Below are 20,163 nucleotides of genomic sequence, written 5' to 3'. Positions count from 1 at the left end.
TAGTTACACAAACTTGTGACAGTTTCTCCAAATAGAAACAGCTCATTGATAAAGATTTATGAATGATATGATAAACACTACATTTACATCTAACATTTCAAACTTTATTGCACCATGCTGTAAGACTATTGTTTAATTATTAACTGACATGATAATATCATCAATAACTGATAGAGGCGCAAGATAATTTTGGAAAAAGCAAAAGCATTTAAAATGTTGTGATCAATTAGTCACTAGCATGATGGTACTGTGGTTTGGTAAATTTTAAGACGGTTAAATTAGCAATAATCACACATCCCACACCTGAACTTTCCGTACATTGAAACCACAGCAGTCTGTCATGATGAAAAAAGTAAATAAGCGTCTCAATTAGCTACACTATATCATGAATTAAAAGTTTTTCAATTAATGTAATTATATGCTTTGACAGAAAAAAAAAAACATGTGTACAAAAGCTCAAAATAAAAGCCAGCAGGCATAGATTTATGAATGGCAGATTGTGGCTACATGGGAAGTGAGGGATTTTAGAGGGGAAAAAAAAGATAAGTCACATATTTTTATGCATAATGTTTCTAAAAATAGGCCCATAAGCATGTTATCAAATAGTTACAGTGAAACTCCAGAGGCATGAAGTCACAACAGGGCACGCCACTTAATCCTGCCTTGTTAATTGGTTTACAGCTAACGCCAGTCAGCTCCATCTGTTTTTGTCTGAAAAGAGCTCTTCAAGGGCCACAGCTTACAACAGGGACGTGGAAAACACTTCTCATGCGAAGAAGGTATTAACTTCACACTGCAGCCATGGAGAAGCGGTAATGTGGAAGAACTAGCTGTTGATTCTGAGGAGAGAGGGCTCCTCTCAGAGGTTGCTTTACACTTATCGGCTACAGATTCATACAGGATCATAGAGAAGCCGGCAAAGCTCAGTTGTTTGACCTTTACACTCTTCATGCAGCAGCCCTGCTGTCACACACCCAGGAAGCTGTCAGGTCTCTTAAGCAGTGCGCATGCCTGCTTCGTCTGTCTCAATGACTGCCTATCAGTCAGGAGCCTCTTAGTCCTCTTGGATCAGTGCTCAGACCACAGAGGGAGAGTCTGACACCAACAGCAGACATGAGCTTCACCGTTGAGGAGAGGGGCAGGCCCAACACCCAGGAGTACAGGGTGTTTTTCAGTAAGCACAGCTCTCTTAATGAACACGTTTGCTTGTTACTTGTTGGACTGTGTGTAATAGTTGCTTTATTAACTTCCTATCTAGCAACAACTACAGCTGTGTTGAGAAGTACTCATAGAGCTTCACGAAGGGATCTCCTCACAGTGTTTTTATTTGTGCTCAAAAATCCATTACTCCTTTTCACAGAGGACTCTGCAGGCAAATACATCTCTCCGTTCCACGACATCCCCATCTACGCCGATGAAGCAGAGGTGAGCGCTCATGCACCACGGCTAACGCTGCAGGTTTTTGCTGTGGCTGTGTTCAGGTTCATTAAAATGCCTCTTGTTGCAAGTCTAATGGTTGTAAAACTACCATTTCTAGTGTCTTTTTTTAATTATTATTTTTTATTCCCTAGCAGTTATTCCTGTTTTGGCTTCAGCAGAGCATTAACACAATAGTGCCAACAGTCAATTTGTCTGCAGTGGTGGACGGATGCTTATCCCTGTACTACCTGGGGGGCGTAGTCGGTGTGCTTCCAACTGATTTTAGTAACTGTACCCTTAGGTCAGACAGAAATGGGCACTGTAAAACTGCTACATTGGGCCTTTATGGTGAAAAAAAGCTTCACCCCAAGGTTCATGAGTCCATTGTGGGCCTGTTAGAAGTAATATATGAAACATAGTGTTTGTGCAAAAATGTAGTGCTCCCATCCCTCTATTTTAGAGTGGTATATTGGCATTAAGTCACTTGGCACACTTACTTCAATCCATTACACTTTCCAACTGGGGATGTTTGTGGTTTATATAGATTTAATACTGCAAAGCTTTGGCCTGTCTTTCAGTCCATAGTCACTGTTATGCATCTTAGTAAGATAAGTTTTATAGAAATGTATTTAAAACAGGAAAGAAATCATTCTCGGTGTAACAAAACTAAGTTTCTGATCATCTTGCAGAATATTTTTCATGCCGTCGTGGAGGTTCCAAGATGGACAAATGCAAAAATGGAGGTATTTCAAAAATTATTTTAATGCATGTTCCCTCCTAATAATAGTAGTAGTTCATAAATTAAAAATCTTCTAAAATTAGTGGACATCAAAAATAAGATCTGCAGAGATCCATATTCATACTTTTGTGTTGTGCATATAGGCATAGATGATTTGATACACAATGATTACACTGAATCGAATAGTAATCACAGGATGAGATGGCCAGCCTATAGCCTTTTAGCTAATATGTTTTGGTTCCAGTTAATTGTGATTTTAATAATACAGTGACCACATTGTGTGTTAGTGCCTCTCACTGTTTTTATTAAGTTGATGTAACTTGGTTTTGGCCACCTGTTTATCAGATTGCCACCAAAGATCCCCTCAACCCACTGAAACAGGACATAAAGAAGGGGAATCTTCGTTATGTCGCGAATGTGTTTCCTCACAAAGGCTACATCTGGAATTATGGAGCTATTCCACAGGCGAGTCCCACTCAGACGACATTCAAACAACAGGAAGCCAGACCATGTTTCTGCTCCATCAAACATGTGCTTTCTCTTCCCGCAGACATGGGAAGACCCCAACCACAAGGACGGCGACACAGGATGCTGCGGAGACAATGATCCCATTGACATATGTGACATAGGAAATAAGGTGCTGGAACAACTCTGTTGAGGGGCTTTGAAGAAACAGATTTAAATTCAACTGTTTTTCAAAAATGTGCCTTCGATTCTCAGGTGTGCTCCCGAGGAGAAATAATCAGAGTGAAGGTGTTGGGAACTCTGGCTTTGATTGACGAGGGAGAAACCGACTGGAAAGTCATTGTGATCAATACCGAAGACCCAGAAGCCGCCGACTTTAACAGTATGAATAAACTGTGATAGACGCTGCTTGGAAAAATGGCATCAGTTACTCAAGTTGTTCCAAATTTTAGAGTTCTCCTTTGTTGTTGATGTGTTGCAGATATTGATGATGTAAGACGACTTAAGCCGGGATACCTGGAGGCAACTGTTGATTGGTTCAAAAGATACAAAGTCCCAGACGGGAAACCTGAAAACCAGTTCGCTTTCAACGGAGAGTTCAAGGACAGGGTACACCTTTCAAACCTGTCACAGTATTTGTGTTGTATTTCAAAACTGTTACGACGTGCTTTTAAACTTTAGACTACTGATATGAGTTTTTACATCTGTTTCTGGTCAGTTCTATGAAATTGATAAGGAACTGACAAATAAAAATGTCAGTTTATATTGAATAATAAAACATTTTCTGAGAGAAAATGAGATATAAAATGGTTTAGATCACAGCAAATCTGTATTTTTCAGGTATATTCATAGGTGATTTGATGGGGGATGAGGGGCTATGCCAGCCCCCTTATAGCAATGTGACCAAAATGCATCCCCCCTTGATAACCATAGAGGCACACAGCTGCCTGTAATATGCCAATAATATGCCAACAGTAGTGTCTGTGCTGTGCTGTCTCTGTAGCAAAATATGTTATGGAGACATGACTACAGATATTGTTTTTAGTATAGGTAGAGTAGGGGTAGTGTTAAGTTGGGTTATGGTTTGGGCCACCTGCCTTCCTGGAGTGAGTAGATGAGGAAAATCTATCTTTGGTTATTTGCAGGACTTTGCCATCAAAACAGTCAAGAGCACCCATGAGTTTTGGAAAGCACTGATTTCTAAGGATACTGATGCCGGCGAGTTAAACTGGTGAGTTAAATTCATATTCAGGATTCATCTTATGCTCCATGACGTAAACAGTGGGTGAAATGACGGCACATGTGACAAATGCTATGAATATTTCCTGCCATAACATGCTGAAGATAATTATCCAGCACTGAGTGAAAATTGATGAAGCGCTGACAGATTGAAGAGTGTATCAGCTGAGTTAATGGACTGTTAAATACCTTCTCACTGCAGATGACACAGAGACATTGTGAATATGTGCCTTTCTAGGTCTCTTAATAGTTTTCTGCTTAGGAGGTACAAGAATATCATTTGGAAGCTGAAGTTGTTTTCCTTGTCTCGTCTCTTTCTTGAATCAGCATGAACACCAGTGTCTCAGACAGTCCGTTCTGCTGCTCTGCTGGGGATGCAGAGGCTGTGGTTCAGTCTGTAAGTGAGTTTTATTTTGGAATTCATGTCAGCAGCTTTAAAGACCATCCATTACCCTAATGAGACTAGAGAAGATAACAGCTTTCATCAAATACAAAACAGTCGTACAATACGTACAACTCCATTTCTAACTGTATTTAGTCCAAAATATGTAAGTGACACACATCTATTCCTCGTGACCTCTGAAGTGCATTTGCTAAACACTATTTAATAATTTTATAAACTCTTACAGGCATGTGCTTTTGGAGCTGAAGATCCCATTGCAAGTGCAGGTGGGTGTTCGTACATTTATTTGTTTTAATGCAGCCGCTCTATGTTGGTACTCGATGGAAATCATGTGTGATTTTTGTTTTCAGTGGACAAATGGTTCTACTATGAGAAGTAAGAAGAAAATCCTGGGCAAAAACCTTCACTTCTTTCTTCCTTCGTCTGGTTTCAATACATAAGACAAATGCATGAACTGGATGGGTTGGATTTCTACTTTAGGCCACATGTGCATCTTTGCATCTTGCATCTTTGTTCCCTTCTTTGTGGATGTCTGATGCTAACGCTGTCAAAACTGTCTATAATTTCAGGCTTGGCAGAGCATAACAATAAACCACCCTAAACCTGAGGATATTGTGTATTATATTGATTTTATTTCTACTACTGTATATTGTCATTATCACATAGACCTGAACTTTGCTACACAATAGGAATCTAAAGTGGATAATAGTGTTTTGATAGGAAAAGACAGACAGACAGGGAATAATTCATGTAGATATACAACAAATTGCATTAGTGTCTGTGGGCAACTCCAATAAATGATGTATTTAGTGTTCCTGAAATATAACAACAACTTAACAGTACACATGACAGGATTTTCAGTCTTTCACTTAACAGTAATCCCCAAGGATGCCTCTGTAGGCTGCAATTAAACAAAAAGCTTCATTAACTGCAGGAGGTTAGAAACTATGGTTGGAGCAGCTAAAAGTATAAATTTATATACAAATAGTAGGATAAAAACATTATCTGTTTTCCTGATAGCATCATGTCTGTGATTGCTTGAGACAGCAGCAGAATTAGAATAAGAAATATTCTGTGTATATACTAACAATGAGCCTTTCCAGAATTTCTCTGTGTGTGGACAGGTAATGAATAAGTGGTTTATCCATAGACTGTTTCCACATTAAAAAAACGTTACAGTTATTTCTGACATTCCTGCTCAGCTAGAGTATTATATGAGCGTTACATTTTGATAAAGCAGCTCAAATTTCTGCAACGCTGTTCGGCACAGTTATCTCTCATTGACTGCCAGCTGTCAAGATGAGGGCGCTACTGCAACACAAACTCCAAATTCTAAACCACGAAGAAGAAGAACCGGAACTCTTATCGACTGTTTCCAAGGAGACCACCGACACTACTACTTAGCGTTGGGCTGCTGGACAGTACCGAGGGGGTAAGTCAGCTAACGTTAGAGTTAGAAAGTAATCAAATGTAAATACACACTAAAACATACTGTGCTGGTAACATGGCTAATAGTGAGCTTGCGGACAGCTAGCAGACCGTTAAGCTTCGGCCTGACGCACGAGATCATATGCTAGAAAGTACCATAAGTTTAACGTTAGCTAAAATGCTAACGCTAACTAGCTAAAAAGCGTTATCTAACGCTACCGTTATGTCGGCTCTGTAGCGTATGAAGCTCACTGAAACAAGCAAAATATCATCAGATACATGGCTTCACATGCTTTAGCGTTTTAAAAGCCAGAACATTACATTGTTGGCAATTGCAATTGTCTTTTTTGTCAAAGAAGCGCCGTTAAATAATGTAGCCAGCTAATTATTAAATCTAATGTAATAATCATTTAATCGGACCTGTTGCGTCCTTTCAGTTGGATTCATTATCACAGCCGAAAACGGCGATTAGTGTATTTAAGTGTATGGATGCACTCGTTAAGTCTGATCCAACGATTCATGAAGTTTTGTGAATAGTACATTTTGCTTAAAGGTAACGTCAGCGCTAGCCACCTGCTACACGCGTGGGTGGAGCTGTGCTTTTACATCAGGGATATTTAAAAACACCTGAATGATGATGCAGTGTAATGCAATAATATACCCTTTACGTTCCGCGGCGGACATGGCTTGTCATAGCAGGAATAGCACAGGTGAAATAAATTTAGTAATGGATGGTTCAGCTCTATCGTGTCCTAGTAAGCGATGACAGTGGGCGAGCATGCGCAGAACCCCAACCCTGGAATCAGCTCACCTACATTGATTACAGTCAATGTTAACAGCACTTTTCTTACTATGTATGCTGTTAAAAATGTCTATTATTCTGCAAATAAACTCAATTAATAACTTGTTTAAAAATGTGACACGTTTACTGCATTTAACTGAGTTTTCTCTAATATTGTGTCCACCTTACTTACATATAAGTAGCAGCAAAACAATTAGAAACACTTATGAGATGACAAACTATACGCACTCAGAACATTATCATATAGTAATAATCTGACCTCTTTCTTGTTTCAGTCAAAGACCATCAAGATGTCTTTTTTATTCGACTGGATCTACAGGGGGTTTAATAGTGTTTTACAGTTCTTAGGTAAGTACTTTGCAGTTTTGCAATGATTTAAAACTGTTGGGAAAGTAATGCAATGTTCTGCTTTATAAAAGCAGCAATGCCCCTAGTACTTCATCAAATTCACTTTGAGAAATGATGTTTTTTGGTGTTAAATTAAACTGTGACACGTTGGCAGTACTGAAATGTATGTGGTCCAGTTGGTGTTATGTAACTAATCCATTGCTGTGTGCGTGTGAAACAGACCACAGAGTAATCTATAAGCATGAAACATTGTTTCTGAAGTGGTGCCAGGCTTGTAAAAGTACGAAGTTCACTGTTCTTCAGAACTAAACTCAAGTAAAGCACTTGAGTCAATGTTATTGCATTAGTTATGTTCCACCTCAGGGATTAAGCAGGACGTGGTTTTCACCCATAAATTATGAAATATTTCTTCCAGGTCTGTACAAAAAGTCTGGGAAGCTGGTTTTCCTGGGCCTGGACAATGCTGGCAAAACAACACTCCTACACATGTTAAAAGATGACCGACTTGGCCAACACGTGCCAACGCTGCATCCAAGTAAGGAGAGATTCAGACAGTAGTGTGCCATCCTCCATTGGCTGACATGTTAGAACTCAGATGGGTCAGCTTGATATCGTAGATGAGTCAGCTTGTTATCAAAAACTCCATGTGTTTTGGTGCCTAGCAGTTTCATGAGAGTTTATTATGCAGTAAATCAGTATATTCTTTTAAATCACTGCTGATGATATATTTTTGTTCAAAGGCTTTCTTATCATTTCAAAATTAGGTTTGTTTTTACTGTACTAAGCTACATTGTGCTTTATTCTGACGTTACACTCAAGTCTTGCACTGCTCAATTTTAATTCCCACGTTGTTTTTATATTTTCTACTTGGTGGTTTTAATCATCCGTTGTTTCAAGTTGTATTCCTCCCTCATCCTTTATGACAGCCTGTCTATCCATACATTACTGTGTATTTTATTGCTGTTTTAATGTGTTTGTTGCAAAGCACTTTGTATGATACAAATAAACTATATTATTATATTATTTATTCTTATTAGAAAACAGCTTGATTGATTCGTCCTTTTTGGAAAATTCTTTCACATATCTGGGGGTATATTTTCTCTCTACGTTACAAAGTTGACTGCTTTGCAGTATATACTGTACTCTATCGCAGAATTGCCTGATGTCATCATGCCGGCAAAATGCTGTAGTGTTGTATTGTGACTTACTCTGAAATTTCCAGCCTTGTTGAATTTTATCTTCTCTCTCTCAAAGCTTCTGAAGAGCTGACAATCGGTGGGATGACATTTACGACATTCGATCTGGGAGGACATGTGCAAGGTGAGATCTTTCTCCATTTGTGCCAATGATTATATGCACACACAGACACAGAAATGATGTTGCTATAACTGCTTTTTTGCTGCCAAAACAGATTTTGGTGAAATACCAACTTTTAAAGCAGGATTCATAGATCCAGCGTAGGGCTATCCTGTAGATTGTCGTAGTGCCACCACAAAATGACATGGATTTGCTGTACGTTGTCAGGCCATCTCATTCAGCCACAGTGGAAGTAGCCACATTCAAATTCTTTTGTAAATTCTTTGATAAAAGAAAAAAATGCGGGGAGGAGAAGGTTTTCCCCTGAAATAGGTTTGCTCAGATCACAAAATAAATACGAATGTATTAAAATTGTTGTCAATTTTCAGTCAAACATTAGAAGATTACTGAGTGTTCTTGTCAACTTGCTCCACGTTGCCTTCACTGTCATCTCACTAACCTCTGTCATCAGAAACATGTTGGAGAAAACAGAATCAAGTTGACCAATCACAGTTCTCGTGGCTGCCACATGGTGTCTCTGTAGCTCCTGCAGTGCTGCTGTGTAATTCAAATCAGCTCTTGTGAAAATACTGAGGCTAAAATAGTGAGCACATTTGAACTGAAATTTAAAGGCAGGAAGTTCCTGTATGCACAGGTTGTGTCAGTGCTGCAGAAAACACGTGAAGAAAGAGGAGACTTTACCCCTCTAGATTATAAAGTGTATGGATATGTATGTTAGCTTTGCAACATTATTCTGTATCTCATGGTAAAATAGTGAATTCATATTTTTCTTAAGAGTCAAATCAGCTCCTGCACAGGTGTTTTCACTTACGTTTTCTGATTAGACCTTTTGTCAAGACTTTGTAGGCATGTACACATTTGTTGCATCAGTGAAGGACGGACCATTGACACCATTATCATTATTAGTTCATAGTTTCAGTTGAACTGCCGCAAGGACAAACACTTTTTTCTTTGTTGATAGCTCGACGAGTGTGGAAGAACTATCTGCCGGCTGTGAATGGAGTCGTCTTTCTCGTAGACTGTGCGGATCACGACAGGCTGACAGAGTCCAAGACTGAACTCGATGTAAGATTAAACACCGCTGTTACAAGCTGTTTGCCTCACTCAGTACTGACTGCTGTCTGCTAACAGCAGATTGATGATGATTGTGCTGCCCTTGTTTGTTTAGGCTCTCCTGGGAGACGAGACCATTTGCAATGTACCAGTGCTGGTGTTGGGTAATAAAATTGACCGTCCAGAGGCCATCAGTGAAGGAGGACTGAGAGGAGCCTTTGCGCTTGATGGTCAAGTTACCGGAAAGGTAGGCGTGCCATAGACCTTGTCTTTTAATTACAGAAATAATATGATCCCCGTGTCTGTGTGGGCACATGTCCTGGTGCCTGATGACCACCGTCCTCATTTATCCGTATTCTTATCAACAGGGAAATGTCTCTTTGAAGGAGCTGAACGTCCGACCGCTGGAGATTTTCATGTGCAGCGTGCTGAAGAAGCAAGGCTATGGGGAAGGTTTCAGATGGTTATCACAGTACATCGACTGACGCACAGGACTGAAGTTTAACCAGAAGGGATTTCCTTGACACATTTTCATGAAGCGTGACAAAGATTTTGTGTCTTTGCCAGTGTCAATCAGCCCAAATTTCAAACGGTATTATTAAGAGCGTACTAAAAGCATATTCTTTTTAATACTAATAGCATTTATTCAGGTTTTAAAGGTTTCTATGCAAACTTTTAAAAGTGGTTCATGGTGAACTGTCCTACGTGTGTTATTAATGTTAACTGAGTTGTAACGTGAACAGTCATGCATTATGCAAGAATGTAGATATGTACACATCTGTGTTGCTTAATTATGGAATAGACCAACTACTTGAGTGGGAATTTATTAGGATGCAAGTGGTGAAAATTAAGGAGTCACTGGTGGTTGGGATGCGTAGTTTACTGCTTGTCTGACATCGGATGTAGATTTTAAAATTAGACAAATAACTAAATACAGAAGATCAATTTTAGTTTGTTTAATCCTATGCTATGCAGTCACTGCCTTCAAAGCATATAGCCAAAGATGTATGCTAATGACTTTCGGATTAGCAGGGAGAGAGATTTGGACTTCAACAAAAGATATCTTCCATGCTGAGCTCTGAGCCAAAATAATGTCAAATCCCCTTAAGACACCATAAAAGAAGAAAAGACAGCGCGTCCCACAAATAAATGCAAAGATGATGGAGCAAACGGCGTCAAATTGAACCGCTCACTGATGAGTGTGCTGTGAATAATGTGCTTCTCACTTTCAGTGTCTTGATGCAATTGGCTTGTTTATTTTTGCATCTTGTCTTCTATGCGTGGACCCAAAAGTGAAGTTACATGTTGCGTTGAAGGGATCTAATTCGAAATGTGTCAGCTGGACCAAAATTAGTTTTCGTAATTTATCTTTGACTTTGAGGCTCTTCAATGCAGAGCTCAAAGATAAAATGTCCGTGCAGAACTTTTCTGACTTTCAATTGCTGTCCTTGCTTTATTATATCATGAAGGCTGTAATAATGTGTTGCCCTTAAAATGTCAGGAAGCAATAAAATAGAATGACCAACTGTACTGTAGCAGAGACTTATATTCCACTTTATATGAGTAAGCAAGAATAAATGTAGTTCTGAGCCTGTTTATTGAAATCAGTCATTAATGAAATTAATGGGTAATTTATCCTTTGTTATTTATTCCTTTAGTTAGAGCCTGAGCAATATATGGGCATGTAACCAGCATGTAAGCTGTGCAACAGGGTTGAAGTGCTGCAGGTACTTTTTGACTATCTTAAAAGATATGAGAGTGCACATTAATATGTACTATTCTATTCTTAATCTGTTCTTTGACTTTTACTGTTTGCTGCATCCCATGTTTACAGGGCAACATTTTGAATATTTTACTTATTAATATATGCAGGGATGTTTGTGACTGAGACAAAAAGATACATGTGAAACAGATTTTATACAAGGAATCTTGGGTGTTTACTGAGATGTGCATGTAAACAAACTGCTTTTCCTTTGAACAGTGTTCTGTACCAGTTGCTGAATCCTGTAAATTATGTATAAAACAGTTGTAAATGTTTGTACAGTAACTGCGCTTTAGCTGACAATATAAAGTACTGGAGTTATTAGTAACTGACTGTAACTTGAAATAATTATCTGTGCAAGCAGTTTGACCTTGAATGACAACATCCGCACATAAAGATTGATCGATGTGATTCATGGTTCAAATGTAATTAAAATGACTTCTTTTCTGACTCAGCTGGCCATGCATCATCTTTATTTTCAACTCCAATTAAAGTCATTTTCACACACTTGTATTCTTGTTCTGTATATTAATTTAAAGTAACCAGTACCCCCTTCAGGGGAAACTGCTGAAGTGGCACCTCTACATTATTCAGGGATCGTCACATTCCATCATTTGCTCGGCATCTGCTTCATGCTTTAGGCCTGACAGAAAAAGATGAAGTGGGAATGATACCAGCGAGGAGAGATATCTCAAGTTTAACCTGTTTTCTGAACTGGAAAGTGAATAATATTGAGATACTTCTCTGCTGTGGCTGGAGGAGCTTTGTCCTCAAGTGCCCCACCCTGTTGTGGCATCCCCCAGGGCTCTGCTATGGGTCATGTATAGTAGTTAGTTTGTAATTAGTAATTACAGAGACCATACAGATCCAGAAAAATTCAGCCCCATTGCACTTTTTCATGCTTATTCTTTTACAATGTTGAATCCCAATGCATTTAATTGGGACTTTACTGTTATCCTGAAAACCAACCTCTCCAAATGGAAACAATGTGCTTATGATTTGACCAGTGGAGTTAAAAAAATAAGTCCCAAGGAAGTGCTCCGATGAAGGATGGGGGGGGGGGCTCAAAACTGTCATTAGCCCAAGATATATGGACTTTTTGGGGTTCTATACTTTTGCAATAAATTGTTTTGTGTTTTTACACCATTTTTCAGATTTTTTTTTAAATTATAAAAATCCAAATTACATCCACTGTGATTTAATGTTGGGAAACACATAAAGTCCACGACAGTAAATACCTCTTTGAGCACTTTATCTATTGTGTTGTCTTAGAAGCTTATCTGTCGACTAATATGAAGCCAGAAGACTGTAATTTGGAGTAATTTTTGAGTAAGACCTGTTATTAGATGCTCAAGTGGTGCAATCACGTTATGGCACTTTGTCATTTACAGACGTGGAGAAAGTTGTTGAAGCTTTTATCTCCAGGCTTAATTATTGTGACGCGCCTTAGTGTAATATCAACCAACTGCAGCAAATTGCAGAGAGCAACCTCCAGCCTTTTTACATACTGCAAGACAAGTGACCACATTACCCCAATCCCTGCTGCCCCTCACTGGCTGCCTGTCAGCAGTAGAAATTATTTTACTGCTGGAAATATCTAATGTGCCGGATGGATTGGTGAAGGCGTTGCACCCAGCTGACTTTGATCCTCTTATTCTTCCACCATGAGGTTCGCCTCAGAGTGAATCATAATTGCTTTGGTGGTGCTCTGGCTTTTCATCCAGCAAATATTCAGCTTGTCTGATGATGAACACGGTAAACATACCTGCTTAGCATCAGACTTTAGCACTTTCGTCAAAGCACGGCTGTGCAAGGGTACAGCCTCACAGAGGCACTAGCATGGCTGTAGACCCTTAGCCTTGTTAAAACAAAATCAAGACCATTTAAAAAAAGGTATATAAATAAAGTTTTGCATTGAAGGTATTGACACATTTACTCATCTGACGCACTGAATACAGTTCCTGTTGCTTGAGTGTTTTCTAGTTTTCCTCTACATTTCAGAGGGAAGTATTGCACTTTTTGCTCCTTTACTCATAAAATATGGCTGCTGCTATTTGGTGAACATTTTGCGTCCCGGAGGTCAACCTTTCGGGAAACTCACCTTGTTTCTGTTCAATGACAAAATGCATTTGAACCTTATCTGAAGCATTATTCAAGAGTTAATCCATGACTTTTACTGCTGACTGTAGCATTGCCATTGTACTTATGCAAACAGCTACAGAGCCATGCATTGCAGATCCGACAGTGTTGTCTTCACATTGTGGCCATTTAGTGGTGCACCTTTTGGCTGTAATTTGTTTGTCTAGCATGAGGTGGCAGCTGAGCACCAAAATATCCCCAGCAAATATTCCCTTCTGCTCGTCAACGGCTCAGCTGAGAGGAGGCAGCAGCTATCAGCTCTCACTTGTTTTTACTCCACTGCAGGCTCCCTAATTGTAGATGATGATGAAACTGTATTTAGTTAATGCCTTGTTAAACATAATGAGATGTAATTGCGGTAGTTACACGCCTTAGCTTTAATAAGCTCCAGTAAGTGCTCCACACACCAGGTGGGGGACCCAAAAGGTCATGAGAAAGTAGTTCTGTGCTCCATATTCATACTTACACATCCAGCTTGTGTTTTATAAGCAGAACTCTCCATATAAGGTAGGCTGAGGTGTCAGTTCATTTATACACAAAATCTGTATTTAGCGCACAAGCTAAATTTGAAAATACGGATCTCCTGGTAAAAAAGCTGAGTGCCGCAGCGATCCACATCCTCACCTGACCACCTTCCTGCAGTGAGGACAATCAACCTGCCTTCATCTTCACAAATTCATTTAATTTCCCCACAGGCACCTAAGCACAGTGTTGCTATCTTTATCAAGCAGGATCACTGCAAAAATAGTCATCATTAAATATAGAGGAAGCTACAGGTGTGACTTGGTGGCACTGTAGCCACAACATAACCTAATTTCTCTTTGGATGATAATTTTCATCTTTGAAATAGCTGGAAAGGATTAACATCAACATACAGTTTGGCTCCAGTGCCTTTATTAGTAAAGTGCTCAGCCTAGAAGTACATTCTTAATTACTAACATGCAATACTAGAAACAACCAAATGTCTGGCCTACCAATAGCATGAATGGACACATGGCAACAATATTCTCATAGAAAAAAATTACAATGTGAATTCAAGTATACACACAGAACTTCAAGTAATGCACACATTTTTTTTATATAAACACAAAATAGTTTTTCAAGTTGCAAACTCATCATAAACATAGTTGTAGCACATTCTTTGACATGATTTCAGAGTTAGCAGAAGACAGCGACTATTGGTTTCTACTGTGGGTGCAGTTTGGGTCAGTAAAGTACATTCTACAGGTTTTCAATAAAAGTAATCCAACTGGAAATGTAGGTCCTGTACAACTGTGTGTATCCACTTAATTCGTAAAGCATCTATGATTTAAAAACTGCTATGAGCTGTAGTGCACCTTTATCATGAAGGTAGCTTGAAACCTTAGTGACCTGAAATCCTCGAAGTTTGCTTCACAGATCATTTACGTGGGATTTATATACAGAATCAGGTTGGAAATACATAACAATGCTGTACTGCACTGCTTTAAAGGAATAGTTACATTTTGTGAAATATGTTTATTTGCTACCAATCCGAGACAGCTACACAAAGAGGTGCTTGGATTAGTTTAGCTCAAAGCTGCAAAAAAAAAAAAAAAAAATGTTTTGGCCACTTGGGGGCAGTGAAAACAAGTTGTGAACACTGACCAATCATTGACATATCATCACCTTTCAAACTGAAACGGCAAACATTGGCAAACAGTTACGAAGCAACGTTAGCATCCGATTGGAGTCATGTTTCTGACCATGACCTGAATGCAAGTCCAATATTTACTCTCTTTTAGCTCTGTTTTTGGTCTCCACCAAATCCTTAGGGAAATATCTAGCTACTAAATGCTCCACTGTGTTTACCAGCTAATTGCTAACTTGTTTTTCTGCTGTTTGGTGCTGAGCAGGAAACATACAGTGGGTCAAAGCTAGCCTTAGACTGTGTCTAAAAGTAAAATTAGTTAGCTGTAAAATTAGCCTACTACTACATGCTATATCCTATTTGTTTAATGTGTGCAGAAATTGTAAAAACGGCAATTAGCATTTTCCGGACTACTTCTTTTCCTGGCGCAGTGACTTCCTGGATAGTCCAGCGCATGAAAAGACAACGTGATGTTTTTACACTGTAGGTTTTGTGCAGACTTTAGAGGTCAAGCAGGCTGATTTATTTACCTTTAAACAGAGTTTTCCCCTGTTCCCACTCTTTATGCTAAGATAAGATGACCGTCTCCACGACCTAGCTTCATATTTAGCGTGAGAAGGGGATCTAATAAAACTCCGGGCAAGAAAGCAAACAAACGCATCCCCCAAAATGTCAAACTATTCCTTAAAATTCAGATTTCTGGTCATTCCAGTGGGACGGCTGCTCTAATACTCAAGCAATTTTTCACACAATACAAAATTACTGGTAATCTCTATATGCATAGATGGCGGTCGGACAAGATAGGAACTCTGATGGACTTTAGCTACCTATGGCGCAGTAGTCAGTGGGTCCTGCTTTTCAGGACGGCAAAACAAAAAGCTCTGTTGCTCAAAAAACAGAGAGGAGAATGAAGCAATTACACATATCTAAGACAAAAACTGGTCATCGTCTCATCCGTGGACGAGCACCACAACATCCCACCAGGATGATACACAATTCCATGCCTCCCCAGTCCCATCCCAAAATCTTTTGCGGTAAGAAGAGAGCCGTCCCTGTAGATTTTCAGGCCAGCAGCTGTGACTCGGCTCTCTGCGTTGGGGTCAGACAGTTCTACCAGATGTACCCGCCATCGTCTGCCTCGCCCTCCTCCTCCTCCTCCTCCTCCGCCTCCTCTCCGTTCTCCTCTGCCTCCTTCTCCTCCTCATCCTCCCATCCGACCCCACTCCCAAAATCTCCAGAATATCCCGCCACTTCCTCTGGAAAAGGATAAACACATAAGGAGTGATTATTGATGTATTAATGCTGAAACATTTGGCTGATTGATTGATTGATTGATTAGCTGACTGACAGATAATTATCGAGCGAAACTGCTTGTTTTCGTCCCTCAAATATAAAGATGATCTGTCTTCCATTGGTATCTATCAGTGTAAATTGAGTATTTTGGGGTTTTGGACTGTTTTGGACAAAGCAAGAAATTTGAAGACAACACCTTTGCAGACTTGTAATGAGTATTTCCACTATTTGATATTTTATAGACTAAATTATTTATTGATTAATAAAAAAGAATAATGTAGTACAATGTATTTAATGCTGTATCTCATCAGCTTCATTGATTTTTGTAAATATCTGCTTATTCTGAATTTGATGCAGCAACACGTTTCAAACAAGTTGGGACAGAAGCAACAAAAGACTGGAAAAGTTGTGGAACGCTCCAAAAACACCTGTTTGGATCATTCCACAGGTAAACAGGATGATTGGTAACGGGTGATAGTATCATGATTGGGTATGAAAGGGGTATCTGGAAAGGCTCAGTCGATCACAAGTGAGGATGGAGTGAGGTTCAGCACTTTGTGAACACATGATTTAAAGGTTATTACTTCATGGGCTCAGGAACACTTTGTAAAACTGCTGTCGGTAAACACAGTTCATTTGCAAATGATTGCATTATCTCCCGTCTTTGCTGGAATCAGGCTTGTACTTCATTAGAGGGAGATTTTCCTGCTGTGTACAGTGTGAGAAATATCTGTTTGCCAAATGCAGCCCCATCTTACCGCAATCAGGGTTGCCATGGATTCTGGTGCCCATCATCTCTCCGCCATGCTGGTCGACGCACCAGCACTCCCCTCGGCTTTGGTCGCACTGCACTTTCCTGTAGTAGCCGTCCTCGTCGCAGCTGGGAATGTACATCCCTGCAAGGACGTGCACATGCCTAGTTGTTAAATATTTATACCCCGAGCAGCACACATTGCTGCCTGCGATGAGTGCTGCATAAACGAGACTGCCAGCATGCCTTAGTGAACCTGTGATAAAACCATCAGTCAGGATAGAGAGTCAGATTTTTGGCAGAGAATACCACGGAGACAGAGAGAGCTTCTCTGTTTGTTTTACACAAGCATGCATATGCTGGTGAATGTGACTGCATGCAGTATGTTGGTGTAGTGTGCGTCCTTGTGCTGTGAGAGTGGCATTTAAAGATGTAGTGACAGCCTCAGTGACAGAGCTCCACGGTTTCAGCCTCCCTCAGGACACTTGTCAAACCCAAAGCGAAGTTCTCTAACAAGCACCGAATCCCCCTCACAACCACCACCGCCACCACCACTACCATGAAAACAAGAGGAAACACAAGCAATGAGACAAGTGGGCTTCAGGGATGGAAGAACATATCTCTGGGTTAGGAGCTGACAAAAGCAGCTGTGTAGCATGTGCAGCATGCTGGGTAGGTAGCATGTGGCATGGGGTTTCTCAGACAGCCAAACAGGCGCATTAGCCCTGCTCTTTCCCAAAGCCAGCGCTGCCCCATAATCCCCCCACCAGCCTGATTAGGGCCTAATCCTAGCCGTGTGCTTGTGATCTCTTAAATGAGCCTCCTCCAGCTTCTCGCCCGCTGCACCTTGTTACGTAAGCGCACCCTGGAGACCAGGAGCGAGTGTGGGGGCACACGCCGTGCAGTCCATGGCTAACTTTAAGGCTTTGAAAGGATCTGAAGTGAGTCAGTGGTGATTTCCTGTCCAAAAGGTGTTTCTGTGCAAGTGCGGTGTTCAAAAATCTTCAGTCAAATATATCCTGAACGTCACAGGGCTCTTATGATGAATGCATTTACCAGGCTTCTTCTTGGCTGCCTCCTGCAGTTGGATCCTCTCCAGCTCAGCGAGGCACGGCGGCTCTGTGAGAATCAAACAAGAAAAGTGATGACAAGTCTCCTCAAACTTTATCTCAATCAATGCGCTTCATAATTACACTTTTTGCCGTATTGATTTGTTTAAGAAGTCTTATATTTCATTCCCTCGGAGCCTGATCGATAGCTGAGAGCTTCGGTGAAAGAACACATGGATGTAGTCTGAGAATGACGAGGAAATGCTCCTCTGGAACAGATAGAAATAGAAACAAAGAGGAGAAAGGCACTTTGTATTGTCTCCCAAGGTGATAAACCTTCTCGAGTATTTGTAGATTTTCACAGAAATATTTCCCTGCCTTCACAGCATCTCTGTTCTGTGTTTGCACAAAACTGAATGTCATTTTAAATACAACATATCATGTGACATCATATTCCAGATCATTATCATAAACCCATTATTACTCAATGGCTAACTGTGAAGTAGTTTATAAATATCAACAGCAAGAAATGAAAAATTGATCAGGGATTGATCAGGGAGCCAGTGTAATCTATTGCATGCAGGTTAAATGCCCGATCAATGAGATTATCGGCGTGCAAATGAGGTTACTGTCACGAATTTCCTGCATTTGTTTCGTAAAGGTCAAATGGTGCAGATGTGCACAGCTGAAACAGCACGTTTCTCTTAGCCCAACTCACTGCTCATCTGCTTTCAACTTCTGTGCAGCAAAACATGACCCCAGTTGAAGTTCTTCATCACAAAAATATTATTGAATCAAACCAGACCTTAACCATGTTTCACCATCAAAAGACATTGAAAACTGATATTGTTATAAGTATAAGTGCAGGTCATCCGGTGTCACCATACTGAATATCTCAGCAATTGTGCATTCATATGTAAAAACTGACAAATTTCTAAAAGTTGATGTGCAACCAGCTTCACAAATAGATTTAGAGGTAGTTGCATCTGTGTGACCGCATGTTGCACAGAGGAAAAACAATAGTTTTTCTGTGGAACCTCAACATCCACATGATCGATGACAGAGAAACCAGGAGGGGGTTGATTGAAGGGAGCAGCCTCCCTGATCCGAACACAATGATGCTTTGTTATTGGACTCTGTGCTAATCACGGACAGCCCAAAGGGAACACCATGTTCAAGCAGAGTTCATAAATGTACCCGGTATCAGGTGGAGGAGGACCAGACCAAATGACAGACCAAATAAGCCCGAGCACACAATGAGGGTGAACTGGGAATGTCTGGCGCCTTCACTGCAGATGCAGCTCCTCAGTGTTGGTGCCCATCGTGGCGGCAACCAAAGAAACCAATATTAAAAAGCGGTGGTGAAGGGAACTGTCAAGCCGAAGAAGGAATCTTTGCAGGCTTGGCAAGCTCGGGGGAACCCTAGAGCAGATAAGGACTGGATATTCTGCAGCATGGTGGAAAGATAAAACTCAGTTGAGAGGCCATGAAGAAGGAGTTTCACTTTGCCAGAGAGTGAGTCTGGCAAACCGTCAGATGACTCAGATAAAAGAGGTCGTGCCCACATTGTTCTCAGCAGGGGTGGAGAACTGCTGATCATGTCTGGGAATATTGTCGGACCTGGACAGGCCGTATGGATGGAGATTTCAAGCAAAAGTTTGTACAAACTGCCGAAGGTTAAAGAGAAGAGAAGCAACAGACGACCAGAATGTGCTTTGAAGATGTTGATTAGGGCTGACAAATCCCACTTTGAAATAACTGCCTGTAGGCTTTCAGACTTGGTTAAAGGAATACTTTGACATTTTGGGAAGTACATTTATTCAGTTTCTTGCAGGGAGTTCGATGAAAAGATTGATACCACTTTCATATCTGCGTGAAAAGTATGGAGCTGGAGCCAGGAGGCGATCAGCTTAGAATAAAGACCAGGTTCAAAGGTCTGTCCGTAAAAACACGAGCACCTCTAAAGATCACTAATTAACATGATATTATCAGAAATGACAGTTTGTGTTCAGGTGCTGTAACTCTCTCTTACTATTTTTTTTAGCTTTAGAAGTGCTGGTGTGTGCATATCTTCACTTCAGACAGCTCCAAGCTAGCTGCCCCCCCCCCCACTCCCAGTCTTTATGCTAAGCTAAGCTAATCGTATCCTGATTCTAGCTACATACTTACAATATAAAAGTGGTGTTGATCCGCTGAGCTCTCAACAAGAAAGTGAATAAGCACATTTCCCAAAATGTAAAACTATTCCTCTCCGGGGTTTTTTTGTCAAGGTACAAATACATAAATACAGTTTAAGTATCATGGTGACAGTTTAGTTTTTTCAGATATACTCATTGTTCACAGCAGC

At 40.3% G+C, this 20,163-nt stretch overlaps 3 protein-coding genes across 3 annotated transcripts in view; 2 read left to right on the top strand and 1 right to left on the bottom strand.

The window, feature by feature from the left end:
* Positions 1 to 1,076: 1,076 nt before the first annotated feature.
* ppa1a (inorganic pyrophosphatase 1a) lies at positions 1,077 to 4,783 on the top strand. Its single transcript, XM_041962786.1, has 11 exons — positions 1,077 to 1,174; positions 1,361 to 1,425; positions 2,109 to 2,162; positions 2,504 to 2,623; positions 2,709 to 2,795; positions 2,879 to 3,005; positions 3,105 to 3,232; positions 3,769 to 3,854; positions 4,190 to 4,259; positions 4,492 to 4,531; positions 4,616 to 4,783. The coding sequence occupies exons 1-11, from the start codon at positions 1,114 to 1,116 to the stop codon at positions 4,642 to 4,644; spliced, it is 867 nt and encodes a 288-aa protein (XP_041818720.1). The 5' UTR covers positions 1,077 to 1,113; the 3' UTR covers positions 4,645 to 4,783.
* An 899-nt stretch (positions 4,784 to 5,682) lies between these two features.
* sar1aa (secretion associated, Ras related GTPase 1Aa) lies at positions 5,683 to 11,371 on the top strand. The gene is made up of 7 exons (XM_041962877.1): positions 5,683 to 5,697; positions 6,771 to 6,843; positions 7,259 to 7,378; positions 8,098 to 8,163; positions 9,122 to 9,225; positions 9,329 to 9,460; positions 9,582 to 11,371. The coding sequence occupies exons 2-7, from the start codon at positions 6,786 to 6,788 to the stop codon at positions 9,696 to 9,698; spliced, it is 597 nt and encodes a 198-aa protein (XP_041818811.1). The 5' UTR covers positions 5,683 to 5,697; positions 6,771 to 6,785; the 3' UTR covers positions 9,699 to 11,371.
* Positions 11,372 to 14,002: 2,631 nt separating this feature from the next.
* LOC121625243 (testican-2-like) overlaps positions 14,003 to 20,163 on the bottom strand; it is a 42,745-nt gene continuing 36,584 nt past the window's right edge. The window contains exons 9-11 of the mRNA XM_041963322.1: positions 17,824 to 17,886; positions 16,775 to 16,912; positions 14,003 to 15,979 (exon numbers count right to left, since the gene is read on the bottom strand). Of these exons, the coding sequence (XP_041819256.1) occupies positions 15,834 to 15,979; positions 16,775 to 16,912; positions 17,824 to 17,886 (347 nt within the window). The 3' untranslated portion in view covers positions 14,003 to 15,833. The remainder of the gene's footprint in view (positions 15,980 to 16,774; positions 16,913 to 17,823; positions 17,887 to 20,163) is intronic.

This window comes from Chelmon rostratus, chromosome 21, assembly GCF_017976325.1.
Source record: "Chelmon rostratus isolate fCheRos1 chromosome 21, fCheRos1.pri, whole genome shotgun sequence".
NCBI lineage: Eukaryota > Metazoa > Chordata > Actinopteri > Chaetodontiformes > Chaetodontidae > Chelmon > Chelmon rostratus.
The sequence above is the reverse complement of the archived record's forward strand: the minus strand, read 5'-3'. Positions and strand labels throughout refer to the sequence as shown.

Bases quoted from the DNA above. Each gene is read 5' to 3' on its own strand.
- ppa1a (XM_041962786.1), top strand. From the start codon at position 1,114: ATGAGCTTCACCGTTGAGGAGAGGGGCAGGCCCAACACCCAGGAGTAC. The intron at 3,006-3,104 runs GTATGAATAAAC...GATGTGTTGCAG, and splicing joins AGAAGCCGCCGACTTTAACA to ATATTGATGATGTAAGACGA. The intron at 3,855-4,189 runs GTGAGTTAAATT...TTCTTGAATCAG, and splicing joins GATGCCGGCGAGTTAAACTG to CATGAACACCAGTGTCTCAG.
- sar1aa (XM_041962877.1), top strand. From the start codon at position 6,786: ATGTCTTTTTTATTCGACTGGATCTACAGGGGGTTTAATAGTGTTTTA. The intron at 7,379-8,097 runs GTAAGGAGAGAT...TCTCTCTCAAAG, and splicing joins CGTGCCAACGCTGCATCCAA to CTTCTGAAGAGCTGACAATC. The intron at 8,164-9,121 runs GTGAGATCTTTC...CTTTGTTGATAG, and splicing joins TCTGGGAGGACATGTGCAAG to CTCGACGAGTGTGGAAGAAC.